The sequence below is a fragment of the Felis catus genome, chromosome F2, assembly GCF_018350175.1.
Source record: "Felis catus isolate Fca126 chromosome F2, F.catus_Fca126_mat1.0, whole genome shotgun sequence".
Lineage (NCBI taxonomy): Eukaryota > Metazoa > Chordata > Mammalia > Carnivora > Felidae > Felis > Felis catus.
In genome coordinates this window covers 44659400-44677598 of record NC_058385.1, presented here as the reverse complement: position 1 = coordinate 44677598, position 18199 = coordinate 44659400, and the positions used below count along the sequence as shown (strand labels likewise).

Here is an 18199-nt window from a genome sequence, read left to right as displayed (position 1 = left end):
AAGACGTTGTAGAGAGTTTGCTGAAATATCCATGCTAAACCCCATTAGATTTTAGCCTATTGTAGATAATTTTATACTGTATTGATATCTTCACTTTTTTCTGTTTCTAGTTAAAAAATCTAAGTCTAGAAGAACTACAGATGCGGTTAAAAGCACTGGACCCCATGATGGAACGAGAAATAGAAGAGCTTCGTCAACGATACACGGCGAAAAGACAACCCATTCTGGATGCAATGGATGCGAAGAAAAGAAGGCAGCAAAACTTTTGAGTCTGATTTCTTCCCTGTTTGTTTCTATAACTATTCTGGAGACCAAGAAACCACTAAGAATTGAAGGAATATTATTATTGGGTTTTTTTTAATCCCTAAGATTTGTGCTCTACAACTAGGCAACGGTCCAAAATTGACAATGGTACCTATCTAGTAAATTTCCACAGGGCAGAATTGACAACTATAGCCACTATGTTTTCATTCTTAGGTAATGAAAACAACAGAAAGGTATTCTTCTCTAGATCTGTCAGCTGCATACCAGCACTAAAACTGTGTTATAAAACAAAAGCTGTGTTTAGAGACCTTGAAAATCTGAAACCATTGTTTAATTGTACAGCACCGAAGGGCTTTATGTTACAATATTCTTTATTCTTATTTCTGGTAGCTTATTTATTGTATCCCCTACGTAAGCTTATTTATTTATGCTGTTTCACTTTGTTTTGTTTTTAAGGACGAGATCAGGATAGCTTTGGTGAAGGTAGGGCACATTAATAATAGATGATAACGTACAACCAAATTATACTTTCAGCAGGGAGCTATGGGGGTACATTCCTTGATTTCCAGGATAGTTTTCCAATAGAAGCAAAGCAATAATAGCAATAGTACCCAAATGGGCCAGACATTTTTTTATACTGAAGCAATAATTCCATTTTTACCTTCTGAAATTTTGTTTAATGTTTGTATTCCTGATGTTTGGTACAAATAAAACTATATTTAGATCACATGGAGCTGTAATGTTTAAAACCAAAGAAATCAATGGAACTCTTGCACAAAAAAGCGTGGTAAATATTTTAAAAGAAATAAATCCTTAAAACAAATGCAATTTGTTTCATGTTTCATATGTAGGTCTGATAGCTAAACTGTATCAAACTGTAATAAGCTCATCAAATTTATTCCTGTGAAAACATGCTCAATTGTCACAGGACTTTTTTGTTGATTTCACTTATTTCCTGGGAATTGGTAAACATCATGTGCCTGACGATAACAAAATAGCAGAAACATTTGTACTGAACTGTACAAGCCTTGGGGACTGAATAAAAAGATTAAAACCATTAAAAAGAAACTCATTTCTAAGCTGAATGAAGGTTTGCGTGATTGATCTGGGACCAGTCATTTCCGAAGCTACATATGGCCATCTTGACCGTGTTTGGTCTTTTGTGTGTTTAATTACTGTGTGTAAATCGTAAAGACAAATAAATTTTACTGTGCCACCCAGCGTATTGCGTCTCTCTGTCTTTGCAAAAAACTCACCACCTGGATTCTATCTTTTCCTGGCGAGGCAGGTATATTAGTGAGGACGGGCTGGATGATGGATAACAACCGTGAAACCTCAGTGGCTCAGCGTAGTAACAGCTCATTTCTTTCTGATGCTCCGTGCCCACCCCCGCTTGGCAAGATACCCTGCTCCTGTCGCTCTCACCCAGGGACCCCACCGATGGTGCCTTCACCCTCTGTAACATTAGTGGTCACCCTAGAAAGGGAAGGAGCACTGACAAGTCACACAAGCTCCACTGTGACACGTGTCAGGTTGGCCACACCCTGTGTTCAGAACCAGTCACATGGCCACTCCTCATTTCAAGGGAGCAAGGAGATGCAACCTTACCATGTGCCTGGAGGGGAGAGAAGGGAGATGCCGGCAGGTTCACTGATGACCACCAGAGAAGGCATATCATCTCCAGAGAGCTTTTATTCCATTTTAAAATGGCAGATGCATCCCGGGTATGCCTTGAAGTAACATTTATCTCTGCTCTGTTGAGTCCTTATAAGTCACATAGGAATTACAAGATTGTTAACATAGTGGGAAGTATTGAAAAATTTCTAAAGGTAATTAAGAATGAAGACTAAATCTACAATATATGCTTCAGCTGCATACTTATGGAGTCTACTTGGGACAGTCAGATGAGTCAGTCCCCTCAAGCACCCTACCTTTTTTACCCCTTCCTTAATTGTTTTTCTTTTCAGTAACCTAATACCCTGCCTAATTTGGTGGAATCAAATGACTGACTTGCTACCATCCAAGTAAAACCGCCCACATGAAATGTCAAGAAACCTATGAAGAGGATTTCTCTCCAGTTTGCTAAATTAGAAAATGTATGCAAATTAATTCGATGAGGCCTGTTAACCACTCTTTCTAATTCAGTCTCAACAAGAATCCTCCTTTTAATAGTAAACATTGAATGTTCCAATCACATTGTAATTTGTATATAAATAGGTTTTATATCCTGTTGTTATTTTTATTCTTTATACACACACACACATACACACACAAGAGAATTAAGAGCAGTGAGCATATTTTTATTTTAGAGACTTAGGAAGCTCTAGAATATTTTAGGATAATCTTTTAAAATTCTTCCAAGCTTCTCAGTCTCTGCCCCCCACCAATCAAAAAAAGGAACTTATGATAAGTTTTGAAGAACCAAAAGCCATGAAAGAAAGCTTCAAGTCTAGGTAAGCCTTGATTAATCGTGATGCTGAGGAAAGAGTTTTCTGGTTATTTTAATGAGTTTAAGAAGAAGCCTCTTATTATCTTAACCTTGGCTTCTGAGAACATTCCAAAAATAGGTAAGTGTACTTTCTGCACACCCCCGTCCTTTCATAAACGCAGAATTGTAAGTGTGATTGTAGCTAATGAGTGAGGATTTTGTCTTGCCTAAAATCCAGCATCATTGTATATGTTGTTCTGTAGATGAGAAGGTTTTTTCTGATCTAGATGACTCATTTCTACAGACTTACAATACACTTAGCTTATTTTAGCAGTAATAGTTTTATGTTCATAATATGAGCTAATTTGGTCAATATAAATCGGGGAAGAAAATGTTTTTATTTAAATGGATTTCAAAATAATACCATCTAATATTTGGGACATTTACTATTTGTCAGACACTATGCTAATCAACCTTATATACATGACTTACATGCTTTTGTGTTTCTTTCCTCTGTTTATTTATTGAATCACATCCCCAAGGTTTAAAATCACTCTCTACTCACTGCAGGATATGTAGCTTCTCTAGCGGAAATTCTATAATACATCAATAAAATGTTTTTAACTTAGTCACAGGAAATCTTTTCAAATTACTGACACATTAGCATTCAATAGGAATGCTATTTTTGTTTCCTATCCTGTGTCAAAGATTAATGATTAAAATAAATCCTGAAAATACTAATGATACAACACTCTAAATAGAACATCATTTTTTAGGGGCACCTGGGTGGCCCAGTCGGTTGGGCGTCCGACTTCGGCTCAGGTCATGATCTCATGGTCCGTGGGTTCGAGCCCCGTGTCGGGCTCTATGCTGACAGCTCAGAGCCAGGAGCCTGTTTCAGATTCTGTGTCTCCCCCTTTCTCTGACCCTCCCCTGTTCATGCTCTCTCTCTCTCTCTCTGTCTCAAAAATAAATGTTTAAAAAAAAATCATTAAAAAAAAAAAAACAATTGGAGTTACATTGCATTAGTAAACTGTTACCAGGCATACGCATATAATTAGGTGTTTCATCAAAATGCTCTTTTGGAATCCTAGACATTTGGTCCCAAAGCACAAGAATTGGGGGTCTAAAGAGAGAACTACTTTGCTTTTTGAGCAATCTGATGGGATGTGGACTCAAGGGTGCATATACCTTAGCTGGGTAGTTTGGTGCCACTGAATGGTGACTTATCCTCCAGGAAGTCGGTCAGTTTCTCCCTGTTCCATGTCCACACGAAATACCTGAACCTCAGCCAAACACCATGAAAAGACCCCAGAAGAGAAAGCAAGTGACCAGTTCCGTTCTTCCACCAATCTTGGAAAACCAGCTTCAAGGACGTGTTCTTCTCGAGCTGGATCATATCAGTAGTCAGACTCCCTGCCACCATTTTTTTCACTTGATTAAGCTCTTTAAATTAAAGTGCTGATTTTAGGGGTTACTCTTCTGCCCACAAGACTTTGCCTACCAAATTACGAATGAACTCTGCCTCCTGGCACTCAAGACCTGCATCATGCCCCAATGGACATGACCTCATCTTACATAATTGCTTTATTTGAGCCCTTTCTTCCACCAAACCAAACTGCTTTCAAACTCTATTATAATGATGTGATTTATTATTGGATTATAAGGTTCCTGGGAGCAGAGACTTGGTGTTTATCCATCTTGTTTCCCCACATTGCTTTCTCGGATGTTAAATGAAATCGGTAGCAAATAAAGTTTCATTGAATAGTATTAGCCCAAACAACAAAATTGTCATCACTAATCATAAAGGCTAATCGCTCTCCTTACACCCAGGTAATCACGTTGACAACAATAATACTAGCTTCAACCAGGTTTTGAGCATCTCCTAAGCCATGCACTTTCGATTTATTATCTCAAACCTTCATAACAAGATACAGTCTTTTTCTCAGAAAAGAAAGGATTGGAGAGATTAAATGAGGTCACAAAGCTAGTCAATGCCAGCGTCTGTCTCCAAAATCTTTGCTTTTTCCACTAGACCACATTGCCTAATAAACACAGGAGGTCTGGCTTTAGAATGTTGGACGGGATTGCTAAGCCTGCTTGCTGATCTTAGAAAGAGAAGCTTTTCAGTTAAAACTTAGAAGAGGACCATTGTTAGCTGATGTGATCCTGTGCTCCATTTCAAATGGGACCTACATTTTCTGAAATGGCATCCTTCCTACATGTGGGGGAAAGAAAAAAAGCAGAATGCGTTAAGTTTCCAAGATGACTTACACAAAGATTTTTTTTTACTTCGTTATTAGGGTATATTTGGAGTTCTTATGCCTTGAAAATCTATGTATTTTGTAAACTGAAATGTGTCCATTTCACTCCCTTACAAAAGCCTGCCTTGGTTAATGAGTATTTGGAGAAACACTAACCAGCATGGTTAGTACATGGACATGGACATGGAAAGTTAGTACATATACATGCAAAACACATGGCCTCAGAAGCTAAATTACCTGGGTTCAAATCCCAGCTCTTCCTTTACACTTTTATTGCCCTGGGCAAGAAAAACCATTCAGCTAATCTGTGTTTCCATTTCTTCATCTGTAATAATGCAGCAATTGTGAAGATCAAATGTTCTGTATCAAATGTAAAATATTTAACAAAGTTCTTGGCATATGGCACATAGACATAGATTGAAAAATAAACTTTTAGGGGTGCCTGGGTGGCTCAGTTGGTTAAGCATCCAACTCTTGATTTCGACTCAGGCCATGATCCCAGGGTCTTGGGATCAAGCCCTGAATCAATCTCCATGCTGAGCATGGAGCCTGCTTGGGATCCTCTTTTCTCCCTCTCTTTCTGCCCCCTCTGCCCCCTGTCTCAAAATAAATAAGCATTAAAAAAAAAAGAATGAAGAAAATGGCTCTGTTCTCCATTGATGAGCAAATTTATTAGAACTTCTAAAGTGCATTAGAGTCTCCTAGAACCCAGATGTGTGTTCCATTAAGGGCCTGGCCTACTCTCAGGTAGCGATTTGCACTGAGGAAAAGCATATTCAATTTTTAAGAGTGTTTTCTTTTCTATCTAAAACAAAGTAAATAGTAAGCTAAACATTCCTCTCACCCCTGCCTAAGACTCTCCTTTCTATTTTAGGGATATTGTTAGGACCAACATTTATGAAGACCCCTCTGGAAATTTCAAGTTTATGCCCTTAAAGTTTTGTTTCACTGAAGATTTAGCATTCTTGGTCCTTAAAAATATGAGTCATGCAACTGATGGTTTCCCAACTTGCTTTGATCCCAGGAAGCTCAAAATCAAACTGACAGTTAAAAGCCTATGGTATTCTATGATCTGCATACTTCCATTTACATGATCCCATACTTATAAAACCTGAAAATATTTTTTAAAAGAAAAAGAAAACATCTGTGGAAGTTTTGGTCCTTCTGCTATATTTAGAAGGATCTGGTTCCCTATTATGTGTAATTTTTATGTCTTCTGACAGGGTTCTTGTGGGTGTCAGATATGGTAATGAGTGTCAAGGGGGTTTGTTCTTGAGGTCCTGCACCTAGAACTCTGCTGGAATCTTCCACATGTGAGTCTTACCGCCCAAAAGGGTATGAGACTCCTAGATACTGAGATAACCCCTATCCTTCCTCTTTGGAAAGAAGACAAGCTAGAGAACACCATAATGCCCTTGGCTCCTGCACCTGTGCCCTTGGCAACCTGTTCAAATCACATTTACACAAAACCTGATTCAGGATGACCAGGCAAGCACCCTAGCTTCCAGCCCCGGGTCAGCCAACAGATCAGAATTGCTAAAGAAGCTTATCTACTTCTCAGGATTTTTCCATTCCTATTCCTCTATTCATATGCCACTTCATATTCACAATGAAAAGAGAAGGATATGAACCAAAAAATAGAGGAAAGCAAAGGGAAATAGATTTTGCCTAATATTAAAATGACAGTTGTACCCCAAAGTTACAAGTAGTGTCATACCCCACATTTCTTCGATAGAGAACCAAGTCTATTCCATTTCAATGGAAAGCACTCAAAGCTAACATGTTCTAAAATTGTTCTAGGAGAAAACTCAGTGCCTGTCCATGTTGAAACCAGACAACCAGTTTTGTCTTTTACATTTTTATAGAATTTTCCAAGGGGAGAGGGGCAGGGCAGGGGGGAAATGGGTGATGGGCATTGAGGAGGGCACTTGTTGGGATGAGCACTAGATGTTGTATGTAAGCGATGAATCATGGGGATCTACCCCCAAAACCAAGAGCACACCGTATACACCGTATGTTAGCTAACCTGACAATAAATTACATATATATAAAGAATTTTCCAAGGTGAACTGTAATTGGTTGAGTGGAAGTTAAACACCACCTGATACTAAAGCTCTCAGTTTTTACATATTTTCTTTTTTTTTTTAAGTTCCATTTATTTTGAGAGAGAGGGAGAGAAAGGCTGTGTGCAAGTGGGGAGGGGCAGAGAGAGAGGGAGAGAGAATCCCAAGCAGGCTCCACAATGTCAGCACAGAGCCTGAGGATGACGTGGGGCTCGATCTCACGAACCATGAGATCCTTACCTGAGCCAAAATCAAGAGTAGGACGTCTAACCCACTGAGCCAGCCAGGCTCCTGTACATACTTTTCCTAATGTTCCAGTGTGTACAGAGCATGCGGGATGGGGGCAGGCCTCCAGCTGTGCATTTATTTATCCAGCCTCCCCATTTATTCCATGACAGCTTGCTTTCCTACTTAAAAAGAAAATTCTTAGCAAAAATATTCCAATGAGAAGACATAATAGCACTTGAAACTAAAGTCTTTGATGTTAAGAAACAAGATGCTTGGAAAAATCTGAAACGTAGAACCGTTCCATCATTAAGGAATCATTTTGTGGATTCATGAATTCATTTTCTGTTGACCTTTCACAAAGTATATAGTTTTTTTAAAGGTGTACCAGCTGATGACCATAAATCAGTTAACATGCTTAGAATGTGGACTTTGGAAATTATTTCTGATATCGATAGACTAATGCACCTGGGCCTTAACAAGTTTCAGCAAGGATTTTCAATTTTGAAAGTAAATTAATTGCTTTAACAAGCAAGTTGTAATTCGGGATATGATTCCAGAATCTGAGTGTGGCAGGCAATCACAGAAATTCAAACACAATGTTTTTAAAGTTCTTAGTGCAAAATTATTTCAACTTCACACAAATATAATGAGTTGCTAGTGTTTTTAGGTCAATGACTTCTATTGTCTTGCCAAGTACCCTGACATGTATTCAAAGCAATGACCCCATATATGTATCGTGTATAGAGATATATATGCTATTTGTCTATAGTAACCATTTCTAGCTTGGCTGAAAGGAAGCAATAGCTTCTTCTGGTAGAAAAGGGCCCTACTGTGTCCAATTTGAAACAAATTCAGTGCTTTAGTCCTTGAGGCCATTATGAAACGACAAAGAAGCTTGTCTCTTACGGATTGGTACTCCTCAAAAGTAGGTGTCTTTGAAGCTCTGCCACTAACTTGCTGCACGACCTTAGGTGAGTTGTTTGACCTTGCATAAGTCCCACCTTCCTTACCAGAGAAGAGCTTCGGGGTTGTGAAAGGTGGATGAGACACACACGGAGAGCACGCTGCCCAGCACCCAGAAGGCTCCAGTGACTTGCTCTCTTTACTCACCAACAAACATTCATTGAGCACCAACTACATGCCAGCTTCCCAGCTGAGTGTGGGAACACAGAAATGAAGGCGACATGGTTCCTGTCTGCCCAAGAGCTGGTGCATATCGCTGGGTGCAGGGCATAGATACACGAGTGTGGTGAGTGTAGTAAAAAGGATACCACAAGTCCCTGTGGCTGCAGGAATTGAGGAAGTCTTCACTGAAGCGATATTTGAACCGGGCTTTAAAGCTTGGGAAGGCAAGAGAGGGAGAAGGGCACTATGGGGAGGGCAGAACATATAGGAAGAACATATAGGAAGGCAGAGAGATGAGAAAGAATATACGGTATATCTTTCAGAGTCTAAGAAAGTTTATTGCATAATAATGTGTGTAGTGGAAAAGCATCAAGGATCGTTTGCTTTGCTTGCTCTCTCTACCCTGCAATTTAGGAGGTGGCCCGTTTGGGGTTTTGTTTTGTTTTCTTTTGCCAAGTCACTGAATGTTTTCGAGATCAATTAATTGCAAGTAATATCTGGCCTATTTCCTGGTGCCCATGTCTACCAGTCACACTCAGCGGCACTCATTTCCATTCCTTGATAGTATATGGAAGAAATGTTGTCTGTGGTGGCTCGCTGAGCTTGACTGTTGGGGCAAAGGAGCCAGAGAAAGGTGGGGAGAGGGTCAGCAGCCGCATCTAAAGGAATATGCTTATGCTCAGTTCCTCAAATCGCTTCACTGGCTGTTTGCCTTGACTGAAACAGTGATCTCCTTTTTGTCAGTGGTTTTCCTCTCAAGACCTTCAGCGTTTTCCACCTCCAATCAAGGCAATTACCAAAGGAGAGGGCAGGAACATAAAGGCTAACAACGTAGCATAGATTAAAAACAAATGTAACAAGATAAGACAAAAGGGAGACAAAAGTAGAGCAGCAGTCTGGAGCCATGAATCACATTAACAAAAACCTGCTTACCATGAATTTGGTTCAAAGCTTCCTAAGGAGCCCAAGTGAAGAAGGAAACCAGACACAGTTTAGATACCATCGAACTCAGCTGTTCAATATGGCAGCCACTAGCACTGGAAAAGAAGCTAGTCCAAGTTGAGATGAATCCTGGGTAGAAAGATACACATCGTATTTCAAAGACTTAGTATAAAAGAAAATGTAGAATATATCATTCGTATTTTTTAATGTTGATTACATGCTGAAATAATACTTTAGATATATTGGGTTAAAATATCTTAATAAAATTAGTTTTATCTATTCCTCTTTTAAAAAAATACAACTACCAGAAAATTTAAAATTACAGCTCACGTTTGTGGTTCTCATCGTGAATCTATTAGACAGTGCTGGTCTATAAGATAAAAAGCATTCATCAACTGATGAATGGATAAAGTGTGGTATATTCATGCCAGGGAAGATGGTTCAACAATCAAAAAGAATGAAATAATGGGTACAGGGTTTCTTTTGGGGGTGATAGCCATGTTTTAAAATTGTGGTAAAGGCGGCATAACTCTGACTATATTACAAACCACTGAACTGTAAACCTTAAAAAATGAATACAATGTACTTAGCTATGTTATAGTAATAAAATAGAAGTTTTTGAACTTTATCGGGTCGGGGGTGGGGGTACGGTGTGGAATAAAAGCATACTCGCTTGCTCAGAAGAAACTCGACTCTTCTTAGCACCAGGTTAAGAAGTATCTCTCTAAGGGCACCCACTGGAAAGCATACCATCCCTATTTAATTTAACATCAATATTCATTACCAATATTCTCAGAGCAAACACAGGGATGACTTTTGCAGATCTGTCTTGCGTGGTGTTTTCAATTTTTGTCAGTGGCATCATACTCTGTTTGGCAAACACCTACATGCTAATGGCACTCAAATTCCTGCCTTCAGCCCAAGTCTTCCCCTTAAAACTCCATACCCAGGCATTCTTAATGTCTCACGCATACTTCACGTTCAACATGACCAAACACCATCCCCCCTGTATTTTCTACCCAGTTGGTGCTACCATCTACCGTCCCTTCACCAATGCCAGAAACCTGGGATTCCTTGCATTTTCATTGTCTTTCCACCCACACCCTCCCTCTGCCAATTCAGGCTTTCCAGTAGTTCTCGAATCCGTGTCCTCATCTCCATCCTCTCTCCACTGCCCCTCAAGCGTTCATCATCTGCGACCTGGAAGACTGCAGCAGCCCCTTAACTGGTCTCCGCTCCAGTTCTTCCCTTCAAGTCATCCCCTCCATCATTTGCTGCCACATCAATCCAGAACACAATGGGTTCTTATCACCTGCAGGATAAAGTTCATTAAAGCAAATATGGCTCTCTAAGACCAGGGCCCTGTCCCCCTCTCTCTTCTCAGCTCCGAACGCTCCTTCAAATGGCCTATGTCTTCTGCTGCCCACCCCTCCTGAACCTGAAGTGGCCAGTTGCAACTCATCCTGTCAACTCAACTTAGGGATGCCTCCTCTGCGTGCCCAGACATGGATCACCATCACTGAGCTTTCCATATTGCATTATTATAGTATCTACTCATTCTTCTTTCTTTCCTATCACCTAAGCTGCCCAAGAGCCAGCACTGTGCCCATGTTTTCCTAATCTCTGTAACACCAGCACAGGCCCTGACATAGCAATGTTTAATAACTGCTTGTTGAATAAGGGATGATCACAGATAAAAGAAGTATGATTTAAATTTTGGGTCTATGCAAACAGCCAAGAAATCTTAGAAACCCAACTTTGAGGTACTAATTACCCTTATCTGTTTCCATGAGGACACACTGTGCCTCCAGTGTCATTCGGTATTTGCTGAACGGGTGGATAGGAAGATAAATCAACGAATGAACAAAGGTATAGGCAGAGAGGTGAACTGAAAACAAATGGCTTTCATGAGAATAGGGCTGCCATTCACAAAATTATATCTCTGTCGTCTCCCAAACCAAGATTACTCAGTATCTAACACTTTGGAGCCTCGGGAAGCATTTATTTTTCCCTTGAGCAAATAATTATTCGATTGAATGTGAAAATTCATGTGACAAATATCGCTGTATTTTTGCATCCAGCTATATTCTAAGGCCTGAATGAATATACCCCAGGTTCTAAAAGAGAAGACGTGAACTGCTTTAGTGCCATTATGTAGTGAAAATGGTCACATCTCTGGAGTTCTAGACCCTTTGATTCATACAAAACAGACTGATGTGTCACAGAAATATGAAAAGGGGAGCAGAATCTTTCTTTTATTTAGCTCTGAGACAGTGTAATTTTTGTTTCTATGATTCTGTACGAAGAGTGAAGGGTGTCCATGTTTCTCAGAACAGTCTCAGGGCTTCCTGCATCATGAGGCACCAACCACAGCATTAAAAAGTGCTTTATAAAATGAAACATTCAGTTGATGTGGTGAGAAAATAAAAATGTCCTTGCGTGCAGTACAGTTAGAGAAAGGCTATATATTTTACTACCAGTTCTAGTTCTTAGTCTATACATTTGCTAACTGTGTGATTAATATGAAAGATCCAAGCACTGATGACAGACCTGCAATCATCACCACACAAAAGGTAGTGAAAAAGATAGTATTTGTAATGCTTCTAAAGCACAAAGCTGAGAAATTAGTTTAATGGTAAGAGATTCTCAGCTTAATGACACATTCATGCACAGGAGCTAGCAAAAAAGTGCTTCGGGAAACTAAATGAGCTCTAGGCATTTAGACACCAGACATTCAGATGATTGGAATATGCCTCAACTAGAAACACACCCGAAATCTCAGAGCTCAGTTGAGGGCTAACAGAAGAACAGGTCCTGTGCTTTTGGGAGCTTGACGAACTGGGGAGGAGAGGTGTTTGAGCTAGTCCAGGAGAAGTCACTGAAGGCTTGAATTATGACAGGGGACTGGTGACAGGGAGGAGAGGGCAAATCCAAGGACTATTTGGGAGATTGAACCAGTGGGGTCGGTCGACTAAGTGGGATTGAGGGATACAAAAGAGTGAGAGGTCAAGGATAGCACTGAGGACCCCAACTTGGGCCACCCTAAACTATGATACCGTTAATCAGAATAGGAGTGGATTTGAGTGGTAGGATAATGAGTTAAGATTTAGACATGTTGATTTTACATGCCTATGAGATACCCCCCAGCAGGCATCCTGGAGGCAGGTGGAAGCATGAATCTGGAGCTGGGTGAGGGAGTAGTGCTGGAAATGAAGACTTTTGTTGTCAAGTAGAAGAGTGGACAGAAAGAACAATTGGAGACGGAGCCAAGTGAAGGAAAAGGGGAAATGACCAAGGATAAAGCCCTGGGGGGATTGGCAGGACAAGAAGAAGAGCCAACGGATTTTTATAGTAGGCAAGGAGGTATGAGGGAGAGCTGGAAGTCAAGAGAGGAGAAACTTCAGGGAAGAGATTCCTCACCGCTTGTTGTGACACATACTAGACACTCAATAAATGTGTATTGAACAAATAAATATGGTAACTACTGAGTTTCCATTTGACTTTATTTTTTTAATGTTTATTTATGTATTGGGGGGGGAAGAGAGTCCACCCACATGAGTGGGGGGAGAGGGGGAGAGAGAAAGAGAGAGACAGAGAGAGAGACAGAGAGAGAGAGAGAAATCCCAAGCAGGCTCTTGCAGAGCAGAGTTCGACACTGCACTTGAACTCAAGAACCCATAAGATCATGACCTGAGTCAAAACCAAGAGTCAGACGCTCAACCAACTGAGCCACAAGGTGCCCCTCATTTGACTTTAAAACAAAATTTATGTTTGTGTTCATTCATACTCTAGTGGTTACGACTGTTGGCTTTAGAACCAAATGGAAGTGGGCTGGAGCCCAGCTCTGCCATTTCCAGTTGGATGGCCTTGGACAAGGTACTCAGCCCTCAAATGAAGATAATATTACTCACCTCATTAATTGAGTATCAGAGGGGGATGACTAAATAAACTCTGGGACAACGGCTGCGAGGAGCAGATAACAAGAATAGAGTTGGTTTTTATGAACTGACATGGAAAAAAATTCCCCGAGTGAAACTGAGGCATTTTCAGAATGAGCAGTTTACAAAACCACTCTTCAATACGCCAGGTATAACGATCTGTCTATATACGTCAATAGGAAGTTCTGGAGGATATACACCAATACAATAATAGCAGTGACTCGGGGAGGGGGCTGGGACTGAGGTTGGAGGGTCATGTGGGTTTGAGTGCTTCCTATAAAGTTTAATATTTTGTATGACAGACGTATTTGGCTATTGCCTGTATAATTACAAATTGATTCACTTTAAAAATACATTTAAAAATTATTCACCCTCCAGTGTTGTAGGGAAGACTTCAACGAGACAATGACTATAAAATTTGTTTCCTGGCACAAAGAAGCTCTTGTTACACAGACTATATTCACTGTACTGGAAAAGGCAACAGGAAACAATATTTCTGAGCACTGACTCTGCCTGGCACTTTCTTTACATGACATATTCTAGAAGGTAGATGCTTTGTGTGGCCTTGGGCTACTTAGTTATTTAACCCCCCTCTGCTTTAGTATCCTCATCTACAAAATAAGAATAATAACAGAACCTGTTTTATAGGGTGTTGGGAAATAGAAAGATAGATGGATGGATAGATAGATAGATAGAGATAATAGAGAGAGAGATAGAGAGAGATAAAGAGATAGATACATAGATGATAGATAATAGAGATAGAAAGATGGATGGATAGAGAGAGAGAGAGAGAGATAATAGAGATAGATACATAGATGATAGGTAGATAGATAGGGATAGGTAATAGAGAGAGACAGAGAGAGGTAATAGAGATAGATAGATACATAGATAGGTAGATAATAGAGATAGATGGATAGATAGATAGAGATAATAGAGACAGAGAGAGATAATAGAGATAGATAGAAAATAAATAAATAAATAAATAAATAAATAAATAAAGCTAAGTATGGAATAAATTTGCCTTAAGATTGCCAGCCTAGGAGATATAAAGGCCCTTCATATGCTTGGGGCTCTCAGAGCCTCCGGCCATGGCCTTCCCCACACCTGATCTGAATTCCTCCTAACTCCTCGCCCAGCATCCATGTCTGTGTAGATCCCCAGAGCAGCTCCCATCCCTCTGCTCAGCCCTCTTGGTTCTGTCCTGGTCCAGAGGAGCAGGTTGTATGGTAGCCGCAGCTCTTCCTCCCAGATCCTGCCTCCAGCAACCTGGGGACCTGCTTTTCTCTCCGATGCCCCTCCTCACAGTAAGGCCTAGCGCAGATCTCACCTGTTTGCTGAAGGCAGCAGAGGTGCCGCGTTGTGCCCAACACCTCAGCCAGCGCACGGCAGGCGACACGTTCACAGGGGCACAGTCCCCACCGGCCTCGTGAGTGTGCCAGCCGGTGACCCGCAGAGGCCACTCAGTATGCAGACTGCGATGTGCTTAGCTAGCCACGATGAAGACGCATGTCAGTGAAGGGCTCAGATAGAGTTTTTGGGTTTGGGTTTTCGCTAGAAGATCAGCAATGAAATATTAATGTCAAGACTGCCCCTCTGACCAGTACAAAGCGATGCCTGCCATTCCATAGAGGGGACATCTAACGCCCTCTGCTCCAAAGCCTGACAGTGTGGGTGATCTCTGTTGGACCCTGCCCCAGAGGGATGGGGTGCTTATACATTGATCCATTTTGACATTACTCACCTGCACACTGGCTCAGGCATTAGTCATTAGCCAGTAGGAATGTCCCGGCAGCCCTTCCTCGGTCCTGGAGCTCATTCAGAAACGTGCATCACAGGGAGTCTGTCCCTTCCAGTCTTACTGGTGGCACTGACCAACATGTCACACGTGTCCAGCCTGGGAGAATTTGCTAAGGGATGTTCATTCAACGAAAACCCTTTATGAGGCCTCCCAACCCTGCTTCAGTCACGCGGCAGGTCAGACGGACTCCCCGGCAACCTGTGATTTGTCTACCGCCCCCCCACCCCCTGTAAGAGACCTGAACTCTACACTTCACGCCGGCCCCTCTGCCCTTGGCTTATTTATCACTTGTCAGCATTTACTCTGTGCCAGGCACCGTGTTGAGCACTGGAGATAAATAACTCTGCACTCATGGAGCTTCCAATTAGCGGAGGTGACAGACCCCACCCAATAAACAAAATGACAAATTGCAATGGGAGCTAAGACGAAAAAGTATTGGCTGCTTTGAGACATAAAACAGAGGCATCCGTGGCAGAAGAACTTCATTTAAATTGGGGGGAATGCAGGGAAAGCCTCTCTATGAAGATAGTGTCGATGAGAGTCCTGGAGAGCGGCTATCTCCACCGCTTTCCCCTCTCATTTCACCCCCACATTCACAGACACACAGTGGCACAAACACACCCACATACATACACACGGGCACATAGACACAGATTCACAGAGAGACCCGCACACACACACAGACACATGCACACACATAGACGCAGGCGCATACACAGGTGCACATCCCTGTGTGACACGTCAGAGATGCTCCTGAAAGGCCACGTGAGGCGTCTTTTCACCCAATGTCACACATATGAAAGTATTTGGGACTGAGGGCACGTGAAGAAGCTGTTTCCATTTCACTCAGCACTGCGCTTGGCAAATGGCTTAGCATTCCGCCAGATGATGGCTCTTGGTTGATTTAACTCTGCTTCTCGGTTCCTCTCTTGGCATCATTTGCTGAGGCCAGCACTCCAGTCTCTCTGAATATGTGACATCTGCACATTCCAGTTTCCAGGCATCAGCTCGTCCCTGAAACATCAGCTCAAACGAGTCCTTTAACATCAGGACTCGGAGCGTCTGTTAGTTCTGCCGCTTTGACACCCATTTACATATTCCCATGGTGGGTGGGGGAGGGTTCAGGTAAATGTGAAGGTCAGTAGGACATTTCGACTTGACTGGGATTTTTAGCATTTACTTTTTAACATGAGAGGGCTTTTTAAAAAAACGAGACTACTGAATAATCAGTGATCTCATGTTTTAAAATTGGCAGATTACATAGTAGTATATTTAAACGCCTCCAGTCGTTGGCTGCCCAGCTTCACAGCACAGTGGAAGCTAGTGACTTCACCTGCCATGAGAAAGGGCCCAGAATTACTTCGGGGGCCCCATCAGTTCCTGCCAGCACCTCATCCACAAACAGCACTCAAATCTCGAATCTGGGAGAGGCATAAGGAAAGCTGTCTGGCTTCTCTTTTAGCGAGCGGTGGGAAAGCCCAGGGACATCCTTGGTTTTGTGCACTGCGGTTTCCCACCTCTCCTCCCGCGTGTTCCACCAAAGAAACGCAGGCTACAACCCTGCGATGGTGGCCTTTGTAATAACTGCCCCTGAGCATGGTGGGTTACAATTCAGCTGCTCCCGGTAGAGTCAGCCCTGGCAGACCCACAAAGTTTGCCAGAAAAATCAATACGAAGCTGACAGATCAAAAGTGAGTCATGCCAGCTCGCCTCTTAGGAAATGGTTAGATGGGTGTCTGACTGATAACACCTCAGTTCTTTTCATAGTAGGTCTGAAAATAGCTCAGAATTCTTTAAATGTCTGGAGATGTAGGCGACGGAAAGAGTTTTGAGTGGAAAAACACCTCCTGGAGAACCCCAACTCTGTTTCTACCATATCCCCCAGTCTGCCTGCCTCATACCACATCCCTGGGTGTCCAGGAATGACTCAGTGCTGGACAGGCCCACACACTCTTTGGGAGACCTTGAGCCTAGGAGTCAGGATTTGCCATCCCGGACAGGTGGTGAGCGTGGTCATCCAACATTCAATCCCTCCACGCTGCCAACTTTTGTGTCCCTTGTTACCAATCTCTATGTCCCCATCACCTGCCCCTCATTGCCCCACGTAATGGCAACTTTTCTCTGTCCTTGAGCCTGATGTCGATTTTTCACTTCCTTAGCTGTGACCCTTCATGTCCATGGTGCTTATGTGCAAGACGCACTCAAGAGAGGAGTGATAAAACCTGGTGTCCACTGGGCGGGGAGTTGAAGGAGAGGGTGAGTTCTGTAAGGGAGATCCCTGAGCCACTATTTCTCCATGAGGGGTCTGAACACCACTTGCATCAAAATCACCCAGCAGCATTTTAAGAATACAGATTCCCGGAGACCTACTCCCAAGGGTCTGATTTTGTAGATGGAGTGATGCCCAGAAATCTACTTTGTTGAAAGCTCCCCAGATGATTTCAACGCACAATAAAATGGCTTAAAGCCTATACTGCTTAAGGGCTATGAGCAATACCCTTTACATTTGCTTCCCTTACATCAATATGGTGCTTGGCAATTAGCTGTCAAGAAATGATTGCTGTGGTGAGTAGATGTCTAACTAAATGGAGAGGATTCAAGGATGACTAAAAGTCCTGGGTGGCTGAGAGCACTGTGTTCCCATTGCCAGAAGTGGGGGAGAAGGCGGGAGGAAGAGCAGGCTTGCGCTAAAGGTGAAAAGTCCAGTTTTAGATATGGTGACCCTCGAACGCATGGGCAACGTACATGGGGCTCAGAAGTGACGTGGGGTCAGGCAAGGAGACATGCAAGTCGTTTGCACACTAGTTGAGGCTGCTGCTTGGGTAAAGTGCATTGCAGGCTGCTACAGACAAAAGTTGGGGGGGAATGCATGATCAAGAGGGTCAGAAGGAGGACAAAGAGCCAATGGGAACGTGAGAGAGAGAAGCAGAGCCCTCGGGAGAACCAGCAATGTGCAGTGTCCAAAAAGTAAGAGAGGAGGGAGCGCAAAGAACTTAGAGGTTGGCCTAGGTGGGTGAAATTTGGGGGAGCCTGAGAACCGAGGAAGGGGCACCAAATTTAGCTATCAGAAAAGCACTGGTGATCTTCAAAAGAGCAGTTGGAAGAGAGTGGGAGGAACAGACGCCAATTGCAGAGATAAAACAAGGAAA

The 18199-nt window shown here is 42.2% G+C and overlaps 2 protein-coding genes across 6 annotated transcripts in view; one reads left to right on the top strand and one right to left on the bottom strand.

The window, feature by feature from the left end:
• Nucleotides 1-1485, top strand: part of STK3 (serine/threonine kinase 3) — a 278518-nt gene extending 277033 nt beyond the window's left edge. The window contains exon 11 of the mRNA XM_011291410.4: nt 111-1485. Coding sequence (XP_011289712.2) covers nt 111-269 — 159 coding nt within the window. The 3' untranslated portion in view covers nt 270-1485. The remainder of the gene's footprint in view (nt 1-110) is intronic.
• Nucleotides 1-1766, bottom strand: part of LOC105261378 — a 33487-nt gene extending 31721 nt beyond the window's left edge. For 3 of the 5 annotated variants that reach the window (XM_045049942.1, XM_019822941.3, XM_045049943.1), the window contains exon 1: nt 1524-1766. In XM_045049942.1, coding sequence (XP_044905877.1) covers nt 1524-1729 — 206 coding nt within the window. In that variant the 5' untranslated portion in view covers nt 1730-1766. Of the gene's footprint in view, nt 1-1520 lie in introns of all 5 variants that reach the window. The other 2 variants (XR_006592595.1, XR_891332.4) reach the window with 2 other exon arrangements.
• Between the last annotated feature and the right edge of the window lie 16433 nt (nt 1767-18199).